At 47.4% G+C, this 24236-nt stretch overlaps 3 protein-coding genes across 5 annotated transcripts in view; 2 read left to right on the top strand and 1 right to left on the bottom strand.

Annotated features, from left to right (window-relative positions):
- Positions 1-99: 99 nt before the first annotated feature.
- Positions 100-4741, top strand: LOC131205370 (NADH-cytochrome b5 reductase 3). 3 transcript variants are annotated; one of them, XM_058197444.1, is made up of 5 exons: positions 100-215; positions 734-871; positions 2982-3552; positions 3722-3819; positions 3892-4741. In XM_058197444.1, exons 2-5 carry the CDS (start codon positions 851-853, stop codon positions 4162-4164), a joined length of 963 nt encoding a protein of 320 aa, XP_058053427.1. In that variant the 5' UTR covers positions 100-215; positions 734-850; the 3' UTR covers positions 4165-4741. The 3 variants fall into 3 exon arrangements, with proteins under 3 accessions (XP_058053427.1, XP_058053426.1, XP_058053428.1); XM_058197443.1 differs by lacking the exon at positions 100-215 and adding an exon at positions 471-551; XM_058197445.1 differs by lacking the exons at positions 100-215; positions 734-871 and adding an exon at positions 2137-2274.
- On the bottom strand, positions 4741-5641 carry LOC131205371 (uncharacterized). The gene is made up of 2 exons (XM_058197446.1): positions 5508-5641; positions 4741-5444 (listed from the first exon to the last, which is right to left on the bottom strand). Exons 1-2 carry the CDS (start codon positions 5572-5574, stop codon positions 5005-5007), a joined length of 507 nt encoding a protein of 168 aa, XP_058053429.1. The 5' UTR covers positions 5575-5641; the 3' UTR covers positions 4741-5004.
- Positions 5642-10055: 4414 nt separating this feature from the next.
- The window catches only part of LOC131205410 (ras-related protein Rap-1b), a 47757-nt gene continuing 33576 nt past the window's right edge, over positions 10056-24236 (top strand). The window contains exons 1-2 of the mRNA XM_058197491.1: positions 10056-10178; positions 11868-12107. The gene's annotated coding sequence lies outside the window, so the exon portion shown is untranslated. The remainder of the gene's footprint in view (positions 10179-11867; positions 12108-24236) is intronic.

Here is a 24236-nt window from a genome sequence, read left to right as displayed (position 1 = left end):
AATTTAAAAATGACGCGCGCTGTCAAGCGCACGCTTTGACAAGTGCTGGAGGTTACGATCGTCGCAATTTCACCGAGGCGCGCTGGCCAAACACTGCCAACAAGTTCGGGACGGGTTATGGTTGGCTGCAAATCAATAGTGCTTTTTCGGTTAATTGTTGCGACCATTGTTGAATGGTAAACGCACCAGTGCCACCTGGACGTTCGAGAGAAAAGGTGCGTTGTTTTGTGGTCTTCGGCCAGAAATAGAAGTAAATCCCCGCACCGAAAGCCGGCTGAAAAGTGCAACCCCGCGGTTCACTGTTTACGTGGTTCCCTACGCAACACCGGCAGCATTTTTCGCACTGGCATCGCGTGGCGACTAAAACAGTGTATAGTAAAAATAGATAATCGCGTCACACGCCCTCGCGGATGCGTGGCTTTTGCGGTAATTTCTTTCGTTTTGCATTGTAGTATTTCCATTGCCGTTCCCGTCGTGAGGTACACTTTTGCCGGGTTGTGCTGCGTGATTACATAAGATCATACACATTCTTCCATAATCCCGCTCGCTTGGTAAGGAGACGTCCCCGTCGGAAGCTGTACATTTCCAAACACGGCCCCTTGCCGGAGTTGCACGTAGCAAAACCTTCTCCCCGAGACATCGGACCGTTATCTGCTTGCGATTTTGAAAACCGGTTTCCAATTCCAACCATGTGTGTTTGTGCGTGAATGGTAACGCTCGATTTATTTTGCAGGTCGAAACAATTTTGTCTACCTCTCGGGCACGCCAATAGTTAGGCGACGGTTTTTGGTTTAGTGAAGTTACTCTTCCGGTGAAGCAGCACAGAAAGCCGGCTCGGAAAATTGGAGCCATGGGATTCGCGGCCAACCAGGTAAGTGATTGCTGGCAAAAGTGATTGCTTGGCGCATTGGCGTGCAAGGTTAATGGTGTAAAACGGAAGTAAAAATCGATAAAATATGCCCGCCTCTTGAAGACAGATTTCCCAATGCGATAGATCACGCAAGCTGGCCATCAAGCAGCAGGATGTCAGGATGTGATGTAAGAACTACCCGTTTGGGAGTGTTTTATGAGTGAAAATTCTAAGACCATCTAAGAAAGCGATTTTAAAATTTGTAAGCATGTTTCGGGTTTACCAAAGATGTTGCTAATGTTTTAAACTAGGAAAACCTCAATTCATGCTGATGCTGCATTTCCAATGTTCTTTCTGAAGCACTCGACAGCAACATCTAATAATATCTCCCAGTTGACTGGGATAGACATTTCAAAACTACTTTCAAACTTTACTTTCTACTTTAGCCATCGTAGTAGACTAGACAAGTTCTAATCTCCCTAACATATCGTTTAAAAATCTGCCTTTTATTTGTGTTGACTCTATTATGAGTTTTTCCTGAATTATTTGCAAATAATTTTGTATTTATGCAGCATAGATGAAAAACGTAGCCGCACAGTGGCGCAGCGACCGCCCAGAACGGACCGGCACGAAAAGTGAAACCATTTCCTTCCGTTTCGTGCGCCACCGGCGAAAGGGCGCGTCAGCTGTTCGTTGGCCTTTTTTCGCGCGTCGTGCGTCGACGCCTTCGTGGTGACCTTGGCGGGTGTGACCATGAAATGTGCAATGTTGCCGCCCGTACGATTGCGTTGGTACGTTGTGAATCGATACTACCCGGTGAACCTCTCTGTGGTGAACCTAACCCTAGAGATGTTTTTGTCGTAGCATAGGTTCTAGGCAAAGGATTTGTGCGATTTTCAGTTAAGGCACACTTTCAGCGCACACAAATACAGAACCGCCGAGCAGCAAGAGATAATAGTAAAGGTAAAAGGCCGGCACCTCTTATCACATACTACGCACGCAGCAGCCGACTTGTGTATGTATTTTGAGTTGTGTCATCGACATGTGCTCAGAAGCTCAGCAAAGCTACAACATATTCTGTAGGCCACTTCCAAATCGCGAAATCATAGTTGTGAACCTCATGAGGACCAAAGTATCGAAGGTGTCCGCCTTGACATTGTGTGTGGCATTGTAACGAACCATCATTAGATATAGGCCTACAAACTGGAGAGTGGGGCCTACCGAACGCAAACATCTCCCGTGCCGCGTAACCCTTCAGCAGCCGGCTAACGTTTCACGCTCACGTTTCCGCGATTCTCCGAAGTGTGTTGGTGTTTGCCGGTTTATTGTTGTCGCTGTTTCGGTTCGCTCTTGATAGTCTTGGCCCGCTTGTGCCCCATCAGTGAGTGTCCGACCGGGAGAGACGAAAGATGTTCGAGTTTGACGTAAGTTCCACGTTTGCGCATGTTGTTTTATTGTTTTGCTCCGTTCATCCTAACTCTTTCGTGAGATAAAGGTGTTACTGCTGCTGCGTGCCCATTTCTTATATCGGCCCGCGGATAGCCACGGTGGAGCGAGGTGCAGGTGTGGTGTAGAAGCCGCCGTCCGTCCCCTTACATAATTTTGTATGTGTTGACGCATCAGCAGCAGCTGATGAAGATGATTCCGCACATTTGATCACAATATGGCTAGATTTTGCCCTCCATCTGCTGGGTCGTTGAGGGAGCGATAAAGAGTAGACAAAAAGCAGTTCAGCGACAGACGATGAGTGATATGGTTCCTACTGATTGTTGACTGGGATAAGGTTGACTCAGACTAGATGTCAGGAAAACGAAACCTACGATCCTTTGATTTTCGATCCAGCTTGTAACGATCGCCTTAGTCATGTGAAGGCAGCTCGCATCTGTTTTAAACCTAAAGATTAGTTGCCTCACGCTAGCTCGCAGAATGCCACCCTGAAGTGCCCTCAGGCGTTGCAGATTTTTTGTGTGTCCTTGAATTGAAGCCGACGACTGCAACTTTATACTGCCGATTCAGCGAGGGGTTTGCTCATTCGCGAGACGTTCCATATCCTCAAAACGACGAGCATCACTTTGCAAATGTTATTGCGTTGCAAGAATGTTAATGAGTGTTGTTTATTCATGTTTTGCAGGTAGTTCCGATTGCGATCGGCGTTGTGGTGGTGGTGGTCGGTGCGGCAATCGCCAACTATCTGCTGAACAGCAAGAAGGACAAATCGTCGCGCACTTCCTCAAAGAGCACAGGAGGCAGCTCGAAGGAACCGAAAACATTGCTCGATCCGCAGGAGAAGTACATGCTGCCGCTGGTTGAGAAGGAAGAGATTTCGCACGATACGCGGCGTTTCCGTTTTGGGCTACCGAGCGACAAACACATCCTGGGGCTTCCGGTTGGCCAGCACATTCACCTGTCGGCCACCATCAATGATGAGCTGGTGATTCGAGCCTACACGCCCGTATCGTGCGATGATGATCACGGTTTCGTCGATCTGGTGGTGAAGGTGTATAAAAAGAACGTACACCCCAAGTTCCCGGACGGTGGCAAAATGTCCCAGCATCTGGAGGCATTGTCGCTCGGTGATCGGATTGCATTCCGGGGTCCATCTGGCCGGTTGCAGTACCTCGGCAATGGGCGTTTTTCGATCAAGAAACTGCGTAAAGATCCGGCACAAATCTACGAGGCCAACCAAGTTAGCCTGATTGCGGGTAAGTCGGTGGACTTCGTCGTGCGGTGCACGCTCTTATCGCCGATGCTGATGTCAGAGTGTTTTCCTGATAAGATGCATTTGAAAATCGCGATTGCCACTATCGGTTCAGAACCGTGCATTCGTTAAAGAGCGAACATTGCCTAACAATGCTGCCCTTTGCTTCTTAGGCGGAACCGGTATCACGCCCATGCTGCAGCTTGTTCGCGAAATATTGAAACATTCCGATACGGACAAAACGAAGCTTTCGCTCATCTTTGCCAATCAGGTATGCTTGCATGAGTTCTGTGCGTTGCCGTATACTAACACATTGCCACATTTCTTCGTTTCACGCACGCAGACGGAGGAAGACATCTTGCTGAAGCCTGAACTGGACGATCTTGCGGCACGGTACCCGGAACAATTTAAGCTTTGGTATACACTCGACCGACCAAAACCAGAGTGGAATCAGGGCAAGGGTTTCGTCTCGGATGAGATGATAAAGGCTCAGCTCTTCCCTCCGACACCGTCCGCCCTGGTGCTGATGTGTGGTCCACCACCCATGGTCAACTACGCCTGCATTCCCGCCCTTGAGAAGCTGGGCTATCCGATGGAGCGCACTTTTGCTTACTAAGCATCCGGCCCGCAGATCGCGTAGTCGGGCACCGCACAATCGAAATAGTCGGTTTCAGTGTAACGGAGCGCAGCAGTGAAAGCATATACTTTGGAGATGCTTTTAATATTTAAAAAACGGTTTGATGGTTCTGTTTTTCGTAAGCTCTCGGTATTCGTTTCGAAATCGGAAAAGTGAAAGTTGATTACAAAACTCTAAACTATTACCCTAGAACCTTAATAAAGCCTTAATATACTCCTCCACCGTTTATACGACGAGATATTGAACCAAGTTCAGGCGGATTGCTTAACAATATCATCATTTTCATGTCCACATCACCAATCCAGTAGGTCATTAAACGATACAATGCTGTTCTTTAGTTGAGGAGGAGAAATAGTTTAGATGGCTTAATAATCGTGGCAATGTTCAGGAATAGGCGCTTAAGAGATAGCATAGACGATTATTTTGATCTTTCAGTGTTCCGGGAACTAAGTAGAGTTTAAACAACCTGTAGGAAGCTTACAGAATCGCTTCTTGTTATTGACGTGACTAACAAGGCATATAGAAAAATACAATCATAAATGAGTATGACTAAAATATGTCGTTTTCAGATTTATTAAAATATGTTTCTTGAGTTTCACATGGACGGTATTAAAATGCTCAATTGATTTTGTGCTTTTTCGCTTACGTTATCTACAATGGATGGTTCTCTAACTATAGTATTACCTCAAAGGAGGATCGTTTGTACAAACAGAAACTCATTTGCCAAGCTAGCAGCGAAACAAATACTTTTGCTTGTTAGTCTTTATGGACGGCTCTATATGGAATGCTGCGTTAACACGTTATAGCTCGCAATAGCGCTTAAAATAGTTGTCTGAGTAGCAGCACTAACCCCAAAGTGACGGAAGCAATTAGCATTCCGGGAGATTCTTTGCCCAGCACAGTGGCACCATTACACCGGTGATCTAGAAAACAGAAGCAAAATTTGGTCGAATCGAAGTGGTCGCGCTTTACATCCAGCTCGCTGATCGACGTGTTGACGTAATGGGCCAGTTTGGGGTCTTTGGCAGCGACGCGGCATCCCTCGTACTTGTCGGCCGGTATGTCGGTGCGGAAGCCCTGAAGCGAGCTCAGACAATCGCGCGTTATGGTTTCCATCGTTCCTTTGCGCTCGACCACCTTCACACAAATATCATCGTCTTCGGGGCACGGATCGCCGAGGTAGCCGATTCCGCGCCAGTTGAACTTATCGCCGCATCCGGGGGTCGCCGAATTGCACCGATAGCACCAGATTGCTTCGCCTGGAAGTGGGAAATCCGTAAGCCTTCTTCGGTATGTTAAACCATTAGCGACGAGATGATTACTTGATTGAACGAACAGCGCCAGCAGACTCAAATTAGCTAAAACTACAGATGATTTAGTGAGATTCATCGTTTTTTGGAATGTTTCGATGCGGAAAACTAAGATAAAACACAAAATGCTACAGGTAAACTTTGTGATGAACGTAAACAAGCCCAACCCAAATGATTAATAATCACTGTCATTTTGGAGTGCTATAAACTTTCCATAGCTCCCTTCTACGTCCCATAAAACTGGAAACCCTCAGTTTAATTTGACAGTTACAACAGTTTCGGTTGCCTTATTATTTCCAATCCTTTTTCTCTAACTCATAACGTTGATATTGCATTTGTTTTGTGTTGATAATTGTATTGAGAAAAAAGAATGATACATGCATTCGCTGGCAATTTATAACGAAAAAGGCACCGACAAATCTTCGCTTGATTGAGGCAAACATAGAAGAGATTAGAGCCACGTTAAACTTTGGTAGAAGCATAATGCCATTTGTTGAGCATAAAGTGAAAGATAAAATGGAAAAAGGTCACTGTCACAATGTTCGAGGCATGGAAGCAGAACAATCGATTTTATTTCCACCTATAGCTCAGACAGAACCTTGTTCCATAGCACAGTTGCTAACAAAAGTTTGCAAGTTCGTATAGCTATCATCTGGTGAAACAGCTAGACCACCATTGCACCATAAACGCTGTGAATGTTCGTTTCGTCAGGCCTGTCCGTCTGCCCTAAAGTTATGATCTAAATAAAAGTTTCGCTATTATATATTACGGTTCATTTGTTGGCTTTGTCCTAGCTTAGCGGGATGTCCACTGCTGTTCGGTGCTGCAGGGACATTCGTTTGGATTACGACTCGCGATGGCAACGGCTTCAGTTTTTCCCAGGCGACGAAATATCGGTAACCGAGAAAAGGAAAAACAAAATATAGGACAGCTTTGGCGGTGATACCTGTTGATTGAGTTTCCTCGATCTGGAAGAAGACCAGATTAGGTCAGATGATGTCCAGCTAACTATAGAGACACGTGTGTCCGCAGCACCGTAGTACATTGCGCAGCAGAGTGGGACGTATTCATAAGAGATTATCTCTCCGAGTAGTCATTTGGGGTCCATTGACTATAAGATCCATACAAAGAAAGCAACAACAAAACCTTCTCGCAATTTACCTGTTACCGAAATTTTACTTATTTGGACGAATAACATATTTTATTACGTGTAGCTAAATGTTCCAACTTTTAATAGAACTTTTGACTCCTACTCCTCCATGGCAATCATATTTTAGTAATTAACAAATATTACAAGTTATACTTTACTACCGAGTTTTCTATACATCTTAAAGGTTATTAGCTTTGTTCGAATACTGGGAAATACACCACGTGCTATTCGTTTTCTCCGCCCTGTTTCGAACAGGAAATTACTTTCAACCAGAGTCCATGGTTTTGGCAGATTAAGGAGGAAAACCATGCATGGCAACTGCAAACAGTGTAGTGCTGTAAGCCGCCGTAAGCAATTACGTTAATTGCACACTTTAGGTCCATTTGCTTGGAAGAAGTTATCGTTACTTTAAAGTATTTTAATAAGCTCATGAATGTGAGCATTTAAACGAGCAGCTACGAAACCATTTCAATGGCCGCCCAAACTTGACTAACCTTGATAACAGCAGCAGTTATTGTGCAGCAGTAATTAATTACATTCATCTCGTATTGTTAGTTATTAACAGTCTAGAAATGTTTCGTAAGATCGGTCCAATATTAATCGATGGAATAGGATCACTAACGAATACGAAAGGAGAAGAAGCTCACAAATGATAAACAAACAATTGGGCCTCTGGCATGATTGGCGTGAGTAAGTGAATTTCACGAAAGTGATTTAAATTTTACAACTTACCACTTGTCACCAGCGCCATTACTGCTCGAAGCGTCAGTCAAATTGAATCGAGAGACAGACAGAGAGAGAGAGAGAGAGCAAGCCTACCGAAACAACGCGGGTTGCGGTTGATTGCCTCTTGACGTAGTAGACATTGGGGCGAAACATGGCGGAGGGAGCAAATAAAATGGCGATGTGATTACCGCGCGCGGATAGGGAACGGTTTTAGATTTGTAGGCTTCGAGGCCTTCAGTCCGCATGGTAGGTACAATAAGTTGTTAAGCTGCGTTTCACAATTTAATTTTTAGTCGAGAAGGCGCGCTGTTACTTACTCCGGTTCGATTTGGTTGATAGACACTTTGTGCGAAAAGAGCCTAGCTTTGTTACACATTGGTCCACTCAATGTTCCCTGGTGTCCGTGGAGGCAGCCGTTTTCCGCAAATGGAACGGGAGTTTGAAAATCGGCTCCTCTTCAGTGGAAGTTGGCGAGACGAAATGAACTAAATTTACATTTTATTGGGACAGCACGGAGTTGGAGCAGGCACAAAAAAGCACCGCTACAGATGAGCACAGAGTGTTCGGTAAATCAGAATCCGGATCGATTTCAGATTCGAGCAGGAGGTCTCGATGGTGCTACAATTGGGGCATCCGAACGCCAAAGTGTGTTCCGATTCCTACTTTTTTTCTGCACTCTTTACACCTTGCCTTGGGATGTGTGTGAAGCACGGATTCAAGTTTTAAACGGAAAATCAATCTTTTATGCGCGTACTATTTTTAGCGCCTCCCGTCCGGACGTGGTTGGATTCTAAGCACCCGTTGGTGAAGGATATACAAACGGGATGCATAATAAGCAGATGATTAGAGTAGGTAATAGCTTCGCGCAATTGCACCCTCCAAAACGGACGTGTCTTGAGGATGAAAATTAAAATCCCCCCATGTTCGATTGGTGTTCACTCTGGTGCCTGCGAGTGTTGCTGGCAGAGTCGAGCGTCAGAGTCATCGGAAAGCCGGGGCTGGTGAAATAGATTCATCATAAGCTCGAAAATTAATCTGCCATTTCAGTTCAGTTCCCCAGCCGGAAAGCTGGATCGTTCGGGAGGTTGGGGGGAGGTCATGAGCTGTGCATCCGCCGCCCATTCCCCGCCGAAGGAAGGTGGCTGGACCGCAAATGTATTTACGATGAGAAAGCACACTGGTGACACCGTGACAGCTAGCAAACCGCCACGTATCCGGTATCAAAGGGAATTTCCTTACCCGGCCGATGATACATATGCGCTGTCGTAGACGATTCGTTTCCTTCTTTTTTGGCGCAATAGAGCACGACCGGGTTCAGCCGACTAGGTTTTCCCCGGTCCCCGGCACCAAAGGGTAAACTTTTTCCCTGATTTATGGGTCATGGGACACCCGCCGAAGTGGGGAAAATGTTTCATCTCGTTTTTCCGAGGAAATGGTGCCATTTTGCCATGGTTCATGGTTGGGTTTTTATTGGCGCGTGAAAGCGCCACCGTCCGTTGAAGACGCACATTTCTGCGCGAACGAAATGTGTCTCTTTCGTTCGTTTTTGCTCGTTCATTAGCCTTCGTATGACGCAATTGTTGGTGGGTGGTTAAAATTGGCGAGTTGGAAGGGAATCGCCAAATGGATAATTTAAATTGGAGTTTCAAAATATCTTCTCACAACAATGCTCGAGAATTTAATTTGGTCCCGTTTTAGATTGACAATTGGACAGATTGTTCTTTTGGGGCCAGTTGAAGAATTACGAAAGCCGAAACCGTCTTTTGATAGAGCTACAGACCTTAAAAGTGCTGGTAATGGATCAGGAATAAGGATTCCTAAACAATTTCAGTTCAATTGAATGGGCTTTTGAGTGTTTTTAGGAATTAATGCCATCGACAGAGCCTCGGGTTTAATTTTCAATTTACAGCGAACTGTTAATTACCCATTTGTTGTCCATGTCCTGCTGCTATTTCCGTAGGCCAAATTAATTCCGATTGTAAGTGGGCCGACACGTGTGACTCCGTTATATAAACTATTCGAATGAATATATTTAAAATTCCCTACACCTAGCATGGCCGCTGTGGTGGGCAACGATGACAACAACGACTGATGCTTGGCGATTTTCCAGAAAACAATGCGAAGCTTATTTTCTGCACCCACGGTTCACATTGGACGTCGGACGGCCGTACATCGGACGGATGCCAGTTAAAAATAATCCACTCGCGGTGCAACCGTAATTGGATGATGGTATGCAGCGCGACAGGCACGCACTTGCGTTTGCAGTCCCCGACCCACCCGAACTCGAGATGTGCCGGAACCCGCCGTTGGCCGCTGCCGTGCGTGCTCGATTAGTTTATCAGCATGCTGCCGTGTGGTGTTTTGTAGTAGGTTAGGGTGACGCCGACCAGCTCCACGGCCACGGCAGACGCGAAAGAGCCACGAACATGAAAGCTTTCCGGGCCCGAAGCTCCGGACCGGGGACGAGTCAACAAGTGAGCTTTTCATCCTTGCTCGGCTCCCTGACGAGTGGGGTTTCTTTATCTTCTCGCTCTTTCTCTCGCTCTGTCCGTTGGCCTATTGCCCTGGCGTTCGGTCGGCACCCGAGACAGTCCACGTCGAGTGGTGTGCCGGTTGGTTGGATCCGTTCAGTTTTTCCAGGGACGCCCGTTGAGTTGGACGTCTTGTCTTCGGGCTTCGGAGCGCGGTCAGCGAAAGTCTTCTGGTTCGCGGTTGGACAGCGGCTTGGTCCCACCGGAAGTGCCACCCTCTGGTGTCTCTCTCTCTCTCTATCGTCACGGTGTACATGCGGGTTTTGTGAAAGAGAAGTGTGTATCTGTGACACTATCGTCGCAATTGTTCAATCAACGGACACCATTGTGTGTAGTTTGAAATTTTGACGAGGTCTGAGGCGGACCTAGGAGAGAACGGTAGTTGGGCTGCGGGGGATAAGCCCGTCGGAGTGCTAGAGAGCACCCTGCACTCCCATCTACCGACGGAGGCTCGGGTGCCCAACCTAACCTCAATTTGATGACGGAGTTAGCGGATGTGCTGTGCCTGTGTTCCGGCAAGAGTTTCGACGATCGGCGGTGTCTGCGGGGGGAGGCGAAGGAAAACCGAGGAAGTGGAACTAGAGGGACGGCTTCCGGTTCTCGGGTCCCGAACGGTGCCAATTTTTTGCCTCTGGCCGAACCACAAAAAAGAATCCCGTCAAGTTGTGCGCTTCTTCGGGCCCGGCAGGAAATCCAATCGATTGTATTGTAAACGGTGTGTGTGTATGTGTGTTGGGGGAGGGTGGAGGGTGGATCCCTTGGCTTGCCCGTTTGAATTTGTTGGGATTCGGGCCGAAATCGGGAATCATTATCCGGGCGCGCGGCAGAAGTGGTTTCGCTACGTCGAGCCTTGAAGAGAGTGAAGGAGTCTCCTGAACAATGCCCTGGCTTGGGTAGGATTTGGCCCACCGAAAGCCACCGTACGATGCGAACTCCGCTGACGCACTTCAGATGCCGGATAAGGCTTACCGTGAGTGACAATCACGAAGCTGCGCGGGTGCCGTTCTCGGCGATAAGTCACTGGCCCTCCTGGGGCCTGGGAAGCCCGCCAAACAGCGACCCGCGGGTATAGAAACGCTTTTCACACAGAAATTAGCCTCACAAGGACAGCCCGGGGGACATTTCTGTGCGATAAATGTGCGAAAATGAAATTTAATACAAGCGCTCTTGCCGCTCACCGGCATCCGCTTCCACGACGTCACTTGCAGAAAGCGTCCTTTCATTAGTCCATTTTGTCCAAACCCTCCCGGGGACCAGCCCGGGAAGCTTTTTGCTCGCTTTTGGCGCTGGTCACAAAAGCAAACGATAGGGAAAGCAAAAACTCCGCACCAAAGTTTAGAGGAAGCTAATTTAAGGACAGAAGGGAGAAGACATTGTGGACTTTTGAACGTGCAAGATGGCGACACGTAGAAGCGAAAGCGAAGCGGTTGCTGGGAACGGGGCGAAAAGAAAGTAAAAGATCCGGGAAACATCTTTCGATTCAGCGTTGGTTGTCTAGAGCACGCGTCCCTTAAAGATTCATTTCCCGGGCGGACACAGAACCGAGACAATTGTTCTTCGTGAAATATTGATCTCCCGCCGCCGTTCGACAAAGCGCGTCGGGAGTTGGGTCCGGACTTTCCGTTAGCGTTTTTTTCCGCGTTTATTCCGCCCGACTTGTGTTTCGGGTGAAGTTTGGGGATTGATGTTGCCATCGGCAGCGGTGCCAGTTGCGCCGTTTCCCACGGCCACACGGACACGAAGCAGGCCACCCGCAGGGGCGGTTGTTTGGGGCCGGCAAACTTTGGCTGCCCTGCAACTTCCGACTCGACGGCGTCAATTCGAAGTTGGGAAAAAGATTTCCCAAACACTTTGGCTTGGGTTGTGGCGTGTGCGGGATCGAACCACTGGAACCCGGGGTACGGGTTTGATGGACAGGATCAGCCTGTGGCGCACACGAGTAATTTCCCATCCGATATTGTGTAGCTCCGCGGTGCGCGGTGATGAATTCCAATCAGTGCCGGTGATTGGTGCGATTATCAGTGACCAGCGGGAGCGCCCCACCATCCAGCACCACGGCCCCGACGTGGTGACGTGGTAGGACCAACTTTCTCTCATTGTGTGATCATAACTTCCGGTGGTGTGCCTCCCGTCCACGCGGACGCCGGTTTGCACAGAAGAGGCTAATGCGCGCAGAGTCTTCGTAATCCAACTAGCAGAGTAAAGGTAAGCAAACGCTCCGGCAAACTCCGGGATGGACACGGGGGTGAGGTAGACAAAATAATTAGTTTCGGAGCTTTTCCGACGCCACCAGAAGAGTGACGTCGAGTGGGGATTGTTTCCGTGGAAGTGGTCTTTCGGTCGGGCGTAAGCTTCGGAGCGATTCCCGTAGATGCTGTTTGTTTGAATTGGGAGAGTTTCGTCCGGCGACGTGCTGTTTGATGTTTGGGAATCGGAAGCCTTCGTTATGCCTGCGAAATACGTTGAAGCCTTTGAGTAATGTTTTAGTTTTGTAATAAGGATAATAGATATTTAATTGTTTGCCATTGGCTGTTGATTACTTTTGACGGAGATTTGATAGCTTTTCCCTATCGTATAAGGCGTTATCTTTACTAGTACTAGACGACGACTTTACCACATCGAAAACACCAGCTTAAAGTTTGCTTTAGTAATTTTTCTGGTGCACCCCTTCAGTTTAATTATTTAGAGGTGTTCCATATTAAGAACTTTGCCGCTGGAGGTTTTTTGGGAGCAAAAAAAAAATACGCACAATTCCCCAGCAACAGCAACACTCGATATGCAGCGCAGATAATCACAGAACCGGGAGAACCGTCGGGGACTTGGTGGAGAAGAAAATTACTGTTGGGAATTAATTTCCGATGGCGAGGCACGGGGCTTCGTTGTTTACCAGGCGCGTTTTTGCGTTCTTTTCTTGCATTGCTACAAACTTTAGCTTTTCCCGAGCGAACTGAGCGGAAAAAGTCCTCAAGTTTAGTCAAGTACTGCGGGCTCGGTTTCGCTCGAACGGCATTACGTCAAGCGGGAAGTTATAAAACACAATGTGGCGTCTACAAAAGATGGAACAGTTGCAAAGGAGTAAGTTTGTTTGACTCTAAATGGAGTGTCTTGACAGCTGGAAGCCATTTCTACCGCTTCTCCGGTGTTGATGGAGAAGTTATAGCCATCTAAGACCTTCACACGAAATTCGAGGTGGTCACGATGCTGAATCAGGCTCTTTCTTGCGTCTAACAATCCAAGTACGCCGTACGCTTTTAGTACAATTTTTAGTACCTCCCTTCGAAGGGACTCTAGTCCATCAAGGGTTCCTAAGCTTACTCAGTTGTCGCGGTACTCTCAATAAAAACGTATCCAAAGAAGCTCGCAACTTATTGACCCACCTACTGCGTTTGACAGAGTGTGTACTCGGTCAAAAGGCGGCCATCTTTTTTCTTCCGCTTATGGGCATGCCGCTCTCGACAGAGCCCGTTATCACTTCGTTGTGCCTTGTGTGTTGTCGGAACATGCAGCACATTTTTCACCCTCGTCAAGGCGCCTGTTGGCCGTTTGCCAATTTCCGTGTGCAACGATGCCTGGGTTGCCCGTTGAGGGAGTGAGATTATGTTGGCCCGTTGTTGGATGCACAAATTTCCCTCGGTGCCGGTGCCAACAAACCAATTGCGGTGAAATAAAAAACAGATACACACACACATACACACGTACGGTGCCAACAAAGAGCCGGAGCGACCGAACAAGGACCACGGCACAGAAAGGACCCACCGCACCCAACAGGTGGATGCAACAGGCGCACTGCATCCGGCTGCAGTTTTTCCTCCTGCGGCCATTTGCACAACCGACGGTCATTTGTTTGCATTCCACCCACTTCCCGCTCTTCCCACTCTCTCGCTCTGCCTCGCAGGCCACCCGGTCGGTCCTTGTCCGGCCCACGGACAATTGGGGCTAGCGTAAACTTTTGCGGTTAACCAAACCGAGAGCCGACTATTCTTTCGGTTCGTGTGGCTAGAGTGGACTGAAATGATCCACACCTCGCTCTTCCACCTCGTTCGCTGCCGCCGGCCAGTTGGTGGCCGTGCAAGTGACACGTTGGCTTGCCAAGAAAGCATGACATTTATTTATTATAAATCCAGCAGCTTCTTGGCCATTTTTGTACCGTGCGCTCTACCATTATTCATTCATTTCCCGTCGTCGTCGTCGTCGTCGTCGTCGTCGTCGTCGTCAGCCACAGAGTTGGCCAATGGCGGACGGGAGAGGGGGGTCCAAGAGTCGTGTTTGTTCTTGCCTCGCATTTTCCATTTAAATATCTTTATTTTCCACTCAACTCGGGATCAGCGAGGACTTACCGGGGCGCAGTGAGCCAGCGTGCGGTCTACGAAGACATTGGTCAAAAACTGCAATCAGCAGTTTGCCAGAGAGAGCAAGGAGAGAGCGGCGCGTAGCGAACCAACTCCCAGCGAGGTCAACTGTGGACGTTGATTTATGTGTGAAATATGCTAGGGCACTGCCGGCACTGGTGACGGTTGTGATCCTTTGTTCTGTTCCACCGCCATCTGGGTGGCGGCCGGTACTGGATTCATTTACCACGGGACCATCGCGGGATCGCCGCTACCTTGCGACGGCAGGCAGTGCCACCAGTTCCGGTGCGTGGCGAGCGGAACCGAAATGAATAAATCTTCGGCTCAAAGTTGATTTTACGCCTCAGGATGTGTCAGGAGTGTCAAAGTAAGTTTGCTTCCAAATGAGTTGGACGTAATGGTGAAAAAGTGTTCCAAGCAGCGCAAGTGCTTAGCGGAAACAGACTTGGGTGTTTCCGTCGTTTACAGTCACTTCAGAAACGAGCTTCAATCGTCGTGGTTTAGATTGTGAATAGACGTTAAGTGCCAGTTGATGTCTGTTTCAAAATTCGAGCACAGTGCTCGAAAAACGTTTCAGCAGCTCAATGGAAAACAGCCTTCTTTGATTCGATTAAAAGGCATCTACAGCGAGCATCGGCATTCCATATTCAAACAGTTTCGAGCAGTTCCAAGCAGTATTAAAATAGGCTTTTACGGTTGCCGTATTTCATTTGATGCTGTCGATGCGTAGCATTTTAGCCGAGCAAGATTCCTCACTAGGCTCTAGCTAATTGGACTAATTCACCCATTGATCGACGTAATATCTGCGTTCGATACCAATAAAAGCATCACCTGCGCTATGGACGCGATTGTGGCAAGTGGCCATTCTCACATGCCGTCACGTTGGATAGCTCCGGGTGCTGTTGTGTTTGTGCACGGAAATGGTAAGTGGGCGTGAAGAAATTCGACACCTCACCTCTACCCATCCACCTGAGAGTGGGAGCGAGAGAGAGACAGGCCGGTGTATGAAACAATCGGTTAATGGACGGGTGCCCTCATATTTCGCTATTCCGGCTAACGACGCTACCCGGTCGACGTACCAGAAATGGGCACCGGTAGCGCAGGGATTGGGGTTCGACGGGACGCTGATTGGCACGCTCCTACGCCGGGCGAAGATGGCCTCTCAGAGGCTGAATTAATTTCATTAATCATTATCAGTCAGTACCTTTCGGTGAAGCGAAAGTCCTTCGAGAGTGCCCCGGTTTCTCGAGCAACGGCGCTAGATAAATTAATTGGAAGCGGAAACGGATATCGATTCGCGCCAGGCGAGGCGCGATTGTTGTTGTTGGCCTACGTACACACGCGCGGGCACACAGTTTCCGGCGTTGGGCGGAAAATGAAGTGATCGTTTACCAATTATCATCATCATCGCTTGACGCAGCGGCGTAGCGAAGAGGTTCACACATTTTTGGCCATGTTCTGTTCAGTTGCGTAGGTTGTTGCCCGTTTGCGCAGTGCGTTCAGCGTGTTTTGCTTCAACTGCCAGTCCCGTTGGCGTTTTGTGTTGATTATGGTAAGTAATGAAAAACTCCACTCGGCACCGGGCGTAGGCAGGAGTTATCTTTCGGGGGGGAAAAGGCTAATGTTTGCTGAAGAATTCGGCGTAGAGTTCGGCGCAAACAAGAGTTATCTGATGCAATGAGGCAACAGACTTTGCTGCGGGTTCTTTGCGATGCTATTTTTGCAAATGTGTACATCAATGAATGGCCAAAACGGTAGCGATGTAGTCATGGAGAAGTAAGCAGGAGAATTGCGAAGACCTTCGGACAAGCGGCAAAAAAGCATAACTATGCTAAACACTGCCACAACAACTATGCGCTCATCAAACGGCAGCAGGAGGCAAAAGGGTCATCCAGATCGCTCAGAATCTTTGGATTCCGGGAGCAAGGTAAAACGTTGGCCAAATGTTGTTTAAAATTCTCCGAAAGCAACCATTCACACAGATTACATGCAGAATCAGGCACGGGTTGAACGAAACGGTTGCCAAATGATCGGCCATTGCACGGTGCCATTGCTGGCATCCTTTTTTCCGCTAAAGGCCATTAACGTTGGTCGGGTTGCGATGGTCGTCGAAATTATTTTTGTGACTACCACGCACACATCCGGGACAACTTTGACATTTTCTGAGTCCCCGGGAACGCCCATGGACGTTATTTGGAATGAACTTTCGTACGTTGGCCTGGGGACTTCTGTCAAAAACAGTTTACTTATCGGGCCTACGTCCAATGACGCCAACCGCTGGTTCGGTTGATGAATTCGTACAGATTGAGCACTGATTTTTGGCAAAATGAAAATGTACTCGAGATGGATGAAAACATGTTGGGTGGCGTGCGTAATCCCTAAGCTTTTCGTTGATATACTATCCTGTCTTTGTTAGATAAAAATGTTGCGTTTTTAATTGATAAGTGATTAGATATGCTTGAGGGTGTAGAATTACAACGCAATACAAAGTTGGTTAGAAAACTTAGTGTAACGCATCCTCTAGTTCCGCCAGTAAAGGTAGTTAATCAAGGCCAGCCCCAAGCCTGGGGAGATAAATTATTTGTAAAAATTACTTTCCCTACGAGGTGGGTGTAAAGCAATTTGTCAACGTCCAGCTTGGCCAGCTTGGCCAGCTTGAAGCGCCGCAATGGACAGAGGTCGTACCGGTCGTAACGGCCCAAAAGCAAACGAGACCGGAGTCCATCAGGTCTACCGCAAGCCACACGAGCCACACGAGCTGCCGCCAGGCGCTGGCCACCGATCAGTGGTGGGGAACGTGTGGCGTGGTGGTCGCGTCTCTCCGTCAGGGACGAAAGGGTGTCAAATGAAATTTTGTCCCTATCTGTCCCGGTAATCTTCTCGTTGATTGGGCCGTCAGCTCTCGTTTGACACGATTCGAGGCTTGACTCACCGACGGCGGCCAAGCCTAAAGGCGGACCGAAAACCGCCTGAACCTGTTGCACACTCTCTCCTGTGTCTGAGAGAGGAAATCCAGTTGGTCCCGCAGTTGTCACTCACATGGTCAGTGCGTATCGAAAGGCTAGACGGCACACGGCGACGGCCACGAAATGGAAGAAGCAACCACCACGAGGACGATGACAGCCATTTCGTTTGGAGACCGGATTTTCACTAAGCAGATTATCGGTGGGTTGGTGCGGGCCGGTTGGTGGGCACCAGATATGCGGCATCGTCAACGTGTCCCGTAACAATAATCTATCGCAACAGCGCGACCCAATGTGAGGTTTGGGGCCGTTTGGGCAGTTTTTTTTCGGGGTGACACAATTTTCGCTTAACTGCAGCTGCTCCGATGGTCCGACCGTTAATGCTGCCCCCGGGGGTGGCCCGGGCCAGGAAGTGCTGAGGAATGATTGCGCCACGTGGAATATCATAATCGCCCGTGCTGCGGGCCAAATCATGCTGAGTAGTGTCGTCGACCGACCGACACCGGTCGTGACGTTCGTTATCTTCGCTGACGTTCGCATCGGGCATCGGGCTGGCCGGCGGAAGTTGTCGACATCGGTGGTCGCGGGTGGTTGATTACGTGCCGATGCCGTATTTTCTTGTACCGGCACGCCGAGTGACATTCGGTGGTTGTATCATAGCACCCGGGGACCAACTCGTTCCGTTCGCCTAGCACCGGCACCGGACGGGCATCTGTGTGCCACGCGACTAAATGTGAATCACCACTAATGGGTGGTACGGTTATTACGCAAGCTTTGGTCGTGCCATCTTGTGACAAGATTCTACGAGAGGACGTTCTTGTGCCGGATGACGACTGAGCTCCTTGCATTCAGCTCGTCTATCATTATTTCGAAAAACGATTTCATTTATGTTCCGCCTTCAAAGACACTGGGTATGGGGCGCGAATGTACGTAAGCAGCTTAATTCGGAAGTATTTGCTTTTCAATCTGTAAGAAAGATGATAGCTTTCAAATAGTATAAATACAATTGTTTCGTGATACACGGCAGAGTCGTCAGTTGCGTTGAAGGTTGCGAAAGTCGTCCATTAAGTTTCCAAACATCAATAGAAACCAAGATAAATAGAAAACATCGAGAATATCTGAACTCTTTGTTGACCCAAAATATAGTCAGACTAGAACACGGGATGGCATTTGAACCGTCTTACGAGGATTGAAGAGTATCATTATAATGATACAGACTAAATACACTTTTTCACATAAAGCTGAATACGAGATGCCGTAGGCTGTGGATCGAGGATTTGAATCTTCCACTCGGGTAGTCAATCCCGTTTCGTTCAAATGGGAAAACTAACCGGCGACGACAGGAAACCCTGTGCAATGTTCCGTTGGATCGATAGACCAATTTGTATTTTTAATATGTTCTTTGTTGACATATTAGGAAAAACAGCTAAACCCTAAGAAACGCACACGGAAGAGGGAAGAGGGTAACAGGGCTTCAAGGTAAACGAGCAGGACCCGGCGCATAATCAAACAAAAGTCAGATAATGAAGGAGACGCCCGGTGCGTTCGGTTCGATGGAGGCGCCTGGTGGCCGTCATTCGGCCCTACCGACCGATGGAGACGCCTGGTGCTGGATACCGTCGTTAACAAAATACTAACCTGGGAGATTGCGGCGATCTGCTTTCGTTCCTCAAAGACGATTTAGCCGTTGGCAAGATGGGTTCGATACTGTGTGGATTTCATCGACGATCCTGCAGCGGGAGAACCAGGAGTATCAAAGGACGATGGAGATGCTTGAGAATGCGTCGAATGTTCTTTGCCGCTGTTTGGCAGTGGTTCCGTTTTCCGTAGGTACCTTATCCAAAGCCATTTTCGGTCGACTTGTCGGCGGGACACAGTCGGAAAAGAAAAAATAATATTCAAATATTCCGTTTGTGAGGTTCGTTTGATATTTGAATATTCCCACGTCCACATCGGGTAGCTGCATCTGGTCCGGAAGCAATATTCATGGCCAATATTCTGCATATGAAATTCGATGTTTTGCTTGCCGCGTCGTGGTTGCGATTTACGAAGGTACGGTGTGCGATTTTTTCGGAGGGCTTTTATAATAACATTTTCTGAGCCAGATTTTCACTTCCCTCCCACGGTTTGATGGCATTTTTGCCCATTGCCGATGCTGGCCAGACTTGCAGCAACCTGCCGGGCCGTGAATTGTACGTCGAATAAAAATGAGCCCTCTCATGAGGAAAAAGTTAGCTTCTAACACACTTTAGCGGTACGGTCACTTTATCTTTTTTTGGAGTAAAAGCAAGTTACAACAACAAGTGGTTTGACATTTTATTTTTACTTTTTTTAGGTCTCAAAACCACGCTTTTTGATTAAGACATTCGTTGAGCGAACAAATTAAGTCCAATTTACTGGTTACAGGCAAATTTTAAATACGTCATTCTTATGTAACATATAATGTCCAAAATTGTTGGAAAATGTTGTCCACCTTTTTGGCCAGTCAACTTGTGGGGCAAGCTCCATAGTCAGTAAAGCAAAAGTTGTTAAGTCCATCTAGTAGCCTGTTAAGATCAATTGGTTCGATAGTCCGCTGCTGGAAGTTAATGTATTTTAGATAATGTTCTATAACCGATTCGGATTCAGCTCACTTCATTCAAAGCAATGGGTAATGATTTCTAATTTATTATTCCCTCGGGCCATCATCGCCAGTAGCGTGGTGCTTCGTAATGGGTCCACCATTCCAGCATCGTTGTGTATCAGAAACCAATCAACCATTTGTCGTCGCAGCGTCACGAAAGCGCCCGGAGGTGAACCGGTTCGATCAAAGGTCAATAAATTTACCACTACACTCTGTGTATGTTGCATAAAGGTTGCGCGCGAAGAAAGGTTGCGCTCCTTTTGCCGTGAATACGTGAATGGAATCGTGGATCGAACCACGGGGCGCTGTTAGATAAACTGTTCCCCCGGCACACTAATACCGTGCGGTCTGGTTTTTCCGGAGCGCCACGTGGGCGCCACGTGGATGCCCTCCTAAGGCGGGAGCGGCAGCAAGAGTTGTTTGCTGGGTTTGGTGGGACCACTTTTCGGCCCACGCGCCGATGATTGAATGTGAATCCAACTTACAACAAGCTGGCTGGTGGTTTTTCATCCGCATCGACGCACTTTGTTATAAGTCGCCTGTAACCGAACCGTGGCTTACAGCATATCGCTTACAGGTCGCCAGTCGCCTAGGTTAACCTCGCGGTTAGCCGATGGCGCGCGAATCGGGCCCGAAGAGTCAATGTTCTCCGATGTTTTTCGCTTCCAGCGAAAGAAGTTGAGAACAAATTGAAATACAAAAATAGGGATAGGCTCCGGGTGTCGGGGACGAGAGAGAGAGGAATCGGGAAGCACTGCGGCGCGGCGTGGTGCTATCTAGAGTTTCACGAACATAAAAATCATGAACAATCCATGAGCCGCACCCAGTTCCGGGCGCGCTGGCACGCAAGGGAAGCACCGGATCGGCGTGTTGATCCTATTTGAACCGGAATCGACTTTCACACCACACCTTTCAAATTTGCTCGATTTTTCACGCGAGGCTAGGTCCTACAGGGCACCGACACCCGTGGCGTACTGTTTCATTTATTTGGGGTTTTGTTTTTCGTCTTCTGGTTTCGGGGGCAAAATAAAGCGAGACGCCTTTCAAGCCACACCCAGTTCCATTACCGGCGGGTCCTGACGAGCACCTCTTGAAGCGTGTCTGATTCTAATGCTATCACTGTGTAGGGAGCCGCGCTATAAGCTACAAAAAGGAAAAGAACGCGCGGACCAGGCCGAACCTTTGGGCGTTCGGCTTGAGCTAGCTTTTTCGCACTCTCCGGCGAATTTCGGTGAAACGGTGTGAATAGAAACACCCGACGGGAACGTAAAATGCACAGAAAGTGTCTGTGAGAGAGAGAGAGAGAGAGAGAGAAAGAAAGAGAGACCGAGAAAGAAAGTGGTGTTGGTTTTTGTAATGAAAAGTAAATTTACAACCCCTCGTTCCGAGCTTTTCGCAATTTCGAATGAATTGATTTCTTTTTGTCAATAGACGCCGTTGGGTGCCGCCGGGCTGGCCGGGAGTTGTGATTTTGTTATGCAAATGGCAACTCCACCATCGGCGGGGAGGGTCGCAACACAGATTTATGGTCCGCTGGTGCACGTGGCAGGACCAACGCCGAATGTCCTGCGGCTGGAGCCTGTTTCGGGAAAACGATAAGTCCTCGCTGCAGTCCGCTTTGTGCGGGGTGTAATTTGGAGCATCTGTACACACGGCGTGCCATCGACGTCCGGCAACAAGTACGGTGATCAAAGAAAATATCGCTTTCTATAAATCACCGCGCTATTGGCAGCAAATGAAAGAATTAAGCCATAGTGGCGTGGTGCCGGACTGTTACGCTGTTATCGTTTGCTGGTGGAATTTGCCAACAGTGAATGGGGTTTGGTTTCTTACATTTGCTCGTCCTTTTCAATCGCGATTGAAACAAAACAGCCACGGGAAACATCCTGCATTGTCGGAAAGGACAATTGCCACGTTAAAATGAAAGAGCACGTTATTGATGATGTAATTAGAGTAAAAAGAACACTCAGAGACTAAAGCGTCTGTTGCCAGATGTCGATAGATTAATGGCGCACAGTAGAGTGCAAGGATTTTTACAAAAGATTTAATAGAACAAAGTATCGGTTCAGCAAGATCTTTTTGTGACTTTGACTGATAGCTGACTCTTTTGCACTTTGTTAAAAATATTAAAAGTCCAACTTAGTTATGTTTTGGAATAGTTGTTTTATCATAATGTTAATAAGTTTTAAAGTCCATTCCATTCCGGCTCACTATGTCATCCCGAACCCTTGTTTGTATTGTTCGTTACATATGTAAGATGTCTATTATTGTTTAATCAAAACATGTGCGGCATTATCCTTTTCGCCACATTTTTGACAAACACAATGAAATTGGGAAATGTTTTCCGGATATCTCGAGAAAACATTCGCAAAAAAATGGATTACAACACGCGCTCGTTGATAGGATCAGTGGCCTGTTATTTGGGAGCATCAGGGGTCAAATGGAAAACGTGATTTTCGGAATGATTTGTTTACTGAAACTAAATGAAGGGAAAAAAAACAAACTGGAAAAAGGATATCCTTTCACTTCTCGGGAGTGTGTTACGTTGGCAGTTTTCGAGCTCTATGTCCGTTATTTTCCTTTTGTCCGACTAAGGTTTGTCTTCTGTCTCTTTGAAGTGGGTGCTACTTGAAGTGGGCGTTGTTGTTTGTTGGGATCTTTTCCCAGCTCCGAGGCAGACAGATTGTAGTAATCTTTTGGTAAGGCCTGGTGACTTGGTAAGGGACAGTTAATTTTTGATGAAACCCCGAATGAAACAATATTTTATCTAAAACAAAAGCTAAAAGACATAATTAAGTAATTGTAAAGTTGTTGTTTAACTGTGATACACAGTGAATACTAATCTGATTCTGAGTTTAAAGACACCAAAAGCGGTAGAAATAAATATCACTTTTTTGATGCCCTATACAGATACACTCACTGGGATTAAATAAAACCAAGTTTTTAATGGATTTATGAAGCAAACTTTGGCCGAAAAAGCGCAGCGTAATGACATCAAGCGTTACTCTTCTATTTATATTCACCTGCGAAGCATACTCGAGCAACAGTTCCATTCGAGCAGTTAAAAGAAGCAAAAGGAAAATTGAATATAACGAAACAAGTTGAGGAGACCGGCGGATGGAGGTGAGATTGAAAAACTTATGCACGGATAACGTCGACCGTGAAAGTGGCCCGTGACGCTACACGTGGTTCGAAAGTGGAGCGCTACGAAGGACATGGAAAAACATTTAAATACACACAAAAAGGCGAACGGGCCGGATGGTGGGCCGGTCATTTGTGGACTCAGGTTTGTTTGCTTACGTTGTGGCCACGAGATACCGAAAGCTGTTGGTTACTGGACAGCATTCAGCGTATGTTCCGGTCGCCGGTGGATTGACTGACAGCATAGATCAATGCCAATCACAGCCTACTGGATGCTGGGCCGAGTTTTAATAAGAGCACAACACGATGCATGACACGCGCGGTAGACGCGTGATGAAGATGCAAAATAAATGGTTCCCTGGTTCCCTGGAAAGAGGTTCCCTGAACTGAAGTGGTTCTCAACACCCCGCAACTTTTGAAACCATTGCGTTGAATATGATATTGAAGCGAATTTAATTTTCACCCAATCTCTTTTGACATTCAATGCAATGAAACTAAATTTGATCCCAGCAAACGGGTGAATTTCTGTAGTGTTTTCCACGTTGTCCATAAGCAATCATTTGGTAAATTGTTCCAAAATAAAAATCGAATACACAGTTCTTTAATTCGTTTTCAAAGAGTATTTAAAATGTTGTGATGAATTACACAAGAAAACAATAGGAATAATAGGTTTATAAGTTGAGCATGCAGCTCAACTAAAAATGCAGTCAGCTGAGCGGGATGTGAAAGTTCTTTCGAGCCTGACACGTAAGTACTGTTTTGCATACAAAGAACACAAAGTGTTCTATGAACCTGCCGGAAGCAAGAGGCGAACTGAGACAACGCATAATTCCCCCCATTTTTCACCATAAAGTCTTCTACTTTGCAGCCGACGGCTTTCAGTTTCAAAAGGAGCTTTCGCCGAGTTCCGAGAAGACTAATGAATGCATGCTGCCGTTAGCAAAAGTTGGCCACAACTGCTGAAGGCGATGAAATGACATGTGGCTTTCTCGCATATGCGAACAGTGGAACGGTTAGACCCTATGGCTGATGATGGTGATGGTGGTCACTATCGCCGGAAGCATGCAGGCTTAAACGTCAGAAGCTGTTTAAACTAACGACATTTATTATGTGCTTAAACGAGAGTAATGGAGCCCATAGCTATGGATATTCAATGCCAGTGGACAGCTAAAAGCCGATGATGAAGTGTCATGCCAGGAGAATTAGAAGTCGTGGAGGTATCCTTTTTAACCAGTAAAATAAGTTCGACGTTTGGATT

Source organism: Anopheles bellator, chromosome 1 (assembly GCF_943735745.2).
Source record: "Anopheles bellator chromosome 1, idAnoBellAS_SP24_06.2, whole genome shotgun sequence".
Taxonomy (NCBI): Eukaryota; Metazoa; Arthropoda; class Insecta; order Diptera; family Culicidae; genus Anopheles; species Anopheles bellator.
The sequence above is the reverse complement of the archived record's forward strand: the minus strand, read 5'-3'. Positions and strand labels throughout refer to the sequence as shown.

Coding starts and splice junctions, on each gene's coding strand:
- LOC131205370 (XM_058197444.1), top strand. CDS start 851: ATGGGATTCGCGGCCAACCAG. Junction 872..2,981: donor TGGGATTCGCGGCCAACCAG/GTAAGTGATTGC, acceptor CATGTTTTGCAG/GTAGTTCCGATTGCGATCGG. Junction 3,553..3,721: donor CCAAGTTAGCCTGATTGCGG/GTAAGTCGGTGG, acceptor TTTGCTTCTTAG/GCGGAACCGGTATCACGCCC.
- LOC131205371 (XM_058197446.1), bottom strand. CDS start 5,574: ATGAATCTCACTAAATCATCTGTAGTTTTAGCTAATTTGAGTCTGCTG. Junction 5,445..5,507: donor GGCGCTGTTCGTTCAATCAA/GTAATCATCTCG, acceptor TCCCACTTCCAG/GCGAAGCAATCTGGTGCTAT.